The sequence below is a fragment of the Beta vulgaris genome, chromosome 9 (assembly GCF_026745355.1).
Source record: "Beta vulgaris subsp. vulgaris cultivar EL10 chromosome 9, EL10.2, whole genome shotgun sequence".
NCBI lineage: Eukaryota > Viridiplantae > Streptophyta > Magnoliopsida > Caryophyllales > Amaranthaceae > Beta > Beta vulgaris.
The window spans coordinates 3,528,796-3,534,739 of NC_079210.1; the positions used below are offsets into that span (position 1 = coordinate 3,528,796).

Here is a 5,944-nt window from a genome sequence, read left to right on the forward strand (position 1 = left end):
TTGTCATTCTCAAGTTATAGTTTTTCAATTAGTTAAGGAATTTTAATAATTAGTTACATATTTTTTACTCTTGGTTATGGTATTCTGATTCATGGTTATCTTTTGCTTAATAGTTATGAAATTTGGATATATAGTTATTATTTTTAGGTTATTAGTTATTAATTATGGTTAATAATTATGGTTTTATGGTTGATAGTTATGATTCTGGGTATTAGTTACTGATTTCTAATAAACAGTTATGATATTTATTTGGATATTTAGTTATTATTGTTTTTTACATTAGTTATGACTTTTTGTTTTTTAGTTCTGTTTTTATGGCCAATAATTTTAGTCTAAAACATAGGTGAAAGATTATAATTATAGCATAAAATTAATTTTTTTTATTAATTTCATGAGTAACAATGATGCATGGTTTTATGGTTATAGTTTTGATATTCGGTAAACAATTATATTTTGAGGTATGGACGGTCATAAGTTATGATTTTAAAGTCATTAGTTTTATTTATTGTATGCATTAGTAAATATTGTTTGCATTGGTTATTTGAGATTGGCATAACTAATGCAAAAATGCGATAGTTATTTAAGAAAGAGAGAATTAGTAAGTTTGTTTTTTTTTAAAAATAATTATTTATGCGTGATACTGAAATTATGGCCAATAAAATGCTGGTTTAATTTTTATGATACAACGTTTTGACTTTCACGCTTGCCTCTGTTTTTATTTAGTTGCAACGTTTTGACTTTCACGCTTGCCAATGTACAATTTCAAATCGTTTTATCTCTAATTGTATGTAAGTAACACTAGTGGAAAAAACATCAATTGCTCCGGTTAAAAAGCCCACAAATGCTTCGTATTTGACCCGTAGCAGAAGCCATACGAGCAGTTGAGCATTTTACCAAATGCTCCGTTTTCAACCGGAGCATTTGGTGTCTCAAATGCTCCGGTTGTTTAAACAATCGGAGCATTTGATTGTTAAATGCTCTGGTTTTCAAGGAAAAAACGGAGCATTTATAGCATAAATGCTCCGGTTTTTTCTTAACAACCGGAGCATTTGCTAGTTTTTTATTTTAAAAAAAATTATACAGCTTGTTGAAGCTATACATGCACCAACAAAGAGTCTGCATACAGGTACCAACAAGGATTCTGCATAGAGGTACCTTTTAAAATTTATACGGGTTTTTTCTCAATTAAAAGTACCTTTTAGTGGCAGCCCATATTATGCAGCATATAAACAACTCATACCCTACTATCCCCACATAATTTAAAGACTACTTATACTCTTATAAGAATCAAAAGAACATATATAAGAATGATATAAACTAAAATTTTATTAATCAAATAAAAATTTAATATGTCATGACACAAGTATAAACAACAAGATCATAATTGCAAAAAAAAACTCATTATGCCTCTAGAACACCATAATTAGTATTCTAAAAATGATTGTTTCCCCTCAAATAATGCTTACTTCATGGGCTGGGGTTTCCCATCAGTCTGACTATCAGTAGGAGTACCAATTGGAGCCAATGGTTGGGACACAACATTATTTAGTTTTGATGACACTTCATTGTTCAGCAAGCCTCTTTTCAATGAGACAGCTAATCGAACATTTTTTGGTGCTTGAGCAGTCAATGAAGTAGTTCTGCGTGTGCTTCTGGTAGTGGAAGTACCTTGAACCGCTGTGCGAGATTTTCGCTGAGCCTGAAGTCCAAGAAATAAGTTAAAAATTTAAGCATTATATATATACATATATATTACATGTGATATATTCCATCATTTAAAACAATACAAATGATATAACCTTTCTCATGTTGCTTCATTTTGCCTTATTTTCCTTTTCTCTCTGCTCACGACGATCATTCAGCATTTGCCTCTTTGACCTTACTTCAATAAAATCATCTTCGTCACTAGGGGCTTCAATACCAGGTTGCTTGAAGACACGCACAATACCACTTTGCAAGGGAGCGTCAACATCATCTTCAGAACTAATGTTTCTTTTCAAGCTTCCTTCTGCACGTTGTGAGGTGTCTAGCACACTGGTCCAGCCTAGATAAACTAGAAGAAGGCAGGTCAGAAGATTGATTTCCATCAGCAGTCTGGCGTACCCGAAACTCGTATCTCTGTGGACCACGGCGTGGCTTCCTCTGGAATGCAACAGTATATGGATGAGATGCCCCGTTTGCCGAAGAGGACGATCTAGCGCCATGATTTCTAGCTGTGAAGGAAAACTCCTCCCTCTGCTCCCCGAGAATTGACCTGGTGCTGAAGGTCCACTAGAATCTCTTACATTAGCAGTAGAATGATATGATGAAGGACCACCTCGACTTTCTGATGCTCTATTAGCCAATGAAGGCTTCAAATTTCTAATAACATTGCGAGGATTCCCTAAGCAGGGAGCTTGCGGACCTAATTCTGCCTTTTTATGGTCTATGTTTGAAGTTGAACCTGATGTAGCTACCAAATTTGCCTCTTTTGACTCAGTATCCTGGTGTGCATTCAACTGATGTGGAAGCTGAACATGATGGCTTTTCACAGAACTGTGAGAAGGATCTTGAACAGGCTGGCCAAATGGGCCCAAAGGTAAAATCCCCTGAGAAATGGGAGAGGGATACCTGAGCTGACCAAGTTGAAAGAGGGGTGGCTGTGGAGCATGCATGTGCGTTAAGGACGAACCAATTTGTGGATGAAGTTGAAGAGGCATCTGAATGGAACCAATTTGTATAGCAGGCACAGGCGAAGGAATTAGAGAAGGACCATAAAACAACCCAAAGTGAAGCTTAACATACAAGTCAGAAAGTCCCTGGGTACCAGCTACACTAGGCATGGTCTGATTAGATGACAAAACAAAATTTCACTATTAAAATAAAAAACGCAAAACATAAAACGTCTATATTTACTTGCTACGTTCGATGAACCAACAAACAATAATTGACAAGCAGAAAATGTAGCAAGTAAATTTTGTGCAAAAGAAAATGTAGCAAGTAATGTAAACGGAGAGAATAGTACATAAACATGCTTCAAAATCACAACGACACAAAGCAATAGAAACAAGCACAACTTCAAATGTGCAAATGCATGTATTCCCAAAAACTTTCACCACCTCCATGGTGTAGCTAAACCTCTATAACAGCATGATTTTCTCAACAAAACAAGTGATCAATAAAATATAACTCTCAAGACAACTAACATAGACAGCATACATACTGTGCAAGAAAAAGTAAAGCTAACAAAGACAACATAACATCAATTAGCAAGCCAAACATCACAATCAAGGGAAAACAAACTACGAATTGCATTTACACTTTCTTTAATCTTTATAAACAGAAATGTGGTTTTATGTCTAGAAAATCACAATCATTATCACAACCCAAAACATCAATTGGCATTGGAGTGAATTCCCCAAATAGGAATGATAAGATATTTCAAGGTGAGGCAACATGTGGGATGTATATGTTTTATTTAGTTCTCTAACAATTGAATTCTATATCAGGAGTTTAAAGCAGATATAGAACATCTTTGTTTGAATTTCTTTACCCTTTTTTTTTGCTTAGAGCATTTGCTCATCTTTCAAGAACATCTCTGAAGGTATTTTAAGAACACCTCCAGAGTTCTCTTCTAAAAGGTATCATGGTAAATTCTTTCATCGTTAATTGGATACGCCAAATACTTATCTAAAAATTGTTTATTTTTCTAATAAAGGATACTAGGCAATGCTTCAGTGATATTCTGTAAAGTAACATTCACACTTAAGAAGTTGGTTCCTTGTCCTGACATTTGCTGATAAATAAAGGATATATCTTTGAAATTATTGAGCAACATTGTCTATTGACCTTGGCAAATTTACTGTCAATGTACAAAATTAACAAAAATGATTCTTTTTTTGGGCTTCATGGCAGGTATTTTGCACTTTCTGTTATAACTATACTACTCACGGCTGCCTGTAAATCTCTTGCTAGAACTTCCACATGAAGAATTATATAAGGAAGGATTACCGAGTCTCTGAACCTGTGTGACTACAAAGGCTTTCTGACATTAATTGAACATTTACCTGTTCGATCCACCTCAGGTGGAATCCGGAATTTTGACATCGTTGTATTTGTAAATTTGAAGTAGATGGTAAATATTCCTTATACTTACTGTGCTGAAAAGCTCACTAAATGTTCTCTTTAACAGAAAACAGAGATAAGAATTCAGAGAAAGTTGAAAGAGAGACCTCACCAATGTTAGGGCACTGGGCTTCTTCACAAACAGTGTGAAGATTCAAGCGAGAAAGAGAGTCCTTGACCTCCTCAAACTTCTTCCCCTGAGGTGCTCTCTGCCTCAACCAATCATCTTCTTAATTCTCAAGTACCTCCCCAGAAGCATCAAGCATATGACCTTCCTGCTCAAGCAACTCAATCTTTTTCTCAACTTCAGGCAAAGCCTGTGAAAGGAACAAAAATTGATATATGCCTTATCTACAAGCAGACCAAGTAAAAGATCAAGATAGGAGATTAACCTTCTCATACTGGAATTGGTGAAAGGAATTTCTAATAACATGTTCAGCATTAAATTGGCCTTCAGCTCGGCACATTAGAACTAATTCTGTAATTATGGACCAAGATATATGTGAAAATTCAGTTCAAACTGAATCCAGCCACAGAAATTATAAAATTAGAAGTTAGGGTTTACAAAATTGACAAAAACAAAATCGAAAAAGATCATCAACAACAACAAAAAAATCTAAAGAAACAACAGAGAACGAATCTAAGAAAAAAAAACGTAAAATGAGTTCCTCCAGACAACATTAATTGTATTACAGTTAGATGAGCAAAGTTGACACTCAACTACAAAAAAAATCACAAACCTAAATGAACGGTGCTGAAGAACTCACACAAAAGGATGAGAGAGAGATAGTGATGCTGAAGAACCACCATCGCCGCCGCCTCCTACCGCGGTGTTGAAGAACGGCGCTGAAGAACTCGTGATGAGACATCAATATCTGAAGAGAGAAAAAAAAATCAGGGGAACTCGTGTAAGGGAGAAATAAATATTCTTCGATTTCTAGGGTTCAAGTTTTAGAACAAAATAAATCAGAAATCGAAAAAAAAGAAACAAAAAATCGAGCCACTTACTTGTTTTGTGAAGAATGGGTGAGATGCGAGTGAAAATTGAACTGGAAACCCTAGAAATGAGGGATCACTGAGCATTTGGGGGATGAAGATGGGATGAGAGAGAAAGAGAAACCAGTTAAGGGAGGGAGATAAGACCACAAAGACGAGATATTGGGCCTTTGGGGGGAGCACTGAGCAGTGGAGTACTCATTCACAAATGCTTGTGTTGATTACTCAAACGGAGCATTTGACATCAAATGCTCCGGTTGACTAATCAACACGAGCATTTGTGAACTTTTTTTATTAAAATTTTCACAAATGCTCGGGTTGATTAGACAACCAAAGCATTTGATAAGTAGCAAAAGCAGTTTTTTCCACTAGTGTAAAAATTATAAAAATTTGATATTATGAAAGCTTACATCGAAACGAATCAAACAAGACCCCACATGACTATATTTTGTTTAACATATAAATCAATAAATGTGGTCAAATAAGAGAACATGAATAGTGCAATTTGTCAAACGTTGCAACTAAAAGAGAACGGAGGTAGTATATTTCAGCGCTTAACAAATATATACTTCAGTGCTTCACTAATATAATTCAACATTTAACTCATATACTTCAGCGCTTAATTAATTCACCCAGAAGCAATTCAAGCTAGCATAACTAATAGGTGCAAGCGCTTAACTAATTCTACTGCTGGTTTGATGCACGCACATGATGTCAGCTGACATGAGATCAGCGGTCTCACGTAATATTAACTTGAGACCGTCTCTCCAAAAACAGACTCTAATTTCTAATACTAATTAGGAATATTAGAGTTAAGTACACAGGAGGGTACTGAACTTTGAGA

The 5,944-nt window shown here is 35.3% G+C and overlaps 1 protein-coding gene across 5 annotated transcripts; it reads right to left on the reverse strand.

The window, feature by feature from the left end:
* Positions 1 to 1,308: 1,308 nt before the first annotated feature.
* Positions 1,309 to 5,330, reverse strand: LOC125493414 (uncharacterized). 5 transcript variants are annotated; one of them, XR_008967722.1, is made up of 6 exons: positions 5,113 to 5,330; positions 4,872 to 4,979; positions 4,497 to 4,582; positions 4,217 to 4,421; positions 1,800 to 2,699; positions 1,309 to 1,699 (listed from the first exon to the last, which is right to left on the reverse strand). XR_008967722.1 is itself a non-coding variant. In XM_057392038.1 (5 exons), the coding sequence occupies exon 4, from the start codon at positions 2,697 to 2,699 to the stop codon at positions 1,815 to 1,817; it is 885 nt and encodes a 294-aa protein (XP_057248021.1). In that variant the 5' UTR covers positions 4,217 to 4,421; positions 4,845 to 4,979; positions 5,113 to 5,329; the 3' UTR covers positions 1,309 to 1,699; positions 1,800 to 1,814. The 5 variants fall into 5 exon arrangements, 3 of the variants coding, with proteins under 3 accessions (XP_057248021.1, XP_057248022.1, XP_057248020.1); XR_008967721.1 differs by having other exon boundaries at positions 4,845 to 4,979; positions 5,113 to 5,329; XM_057392038.1 differs by lacking the exon at positions 4,497 to 4,582 and having other exon boundaries at positions 4,845 to 4,979; positions 5,113 to 5,329.
* Between the last annotated feature and the right edge of the window lie 614 nt (positions 5,331 to 5,944).

Bases quoted from the DNA above. Each gene is read 5' to 3' on its own strand.
- LOC125493414 (XM_057392037.1), bottom strand. From the start codon at position 2,822: ATGCCTAGTGTAGCTGGTACCCAGGGACTTTCTGACTTGTATGTTAAG.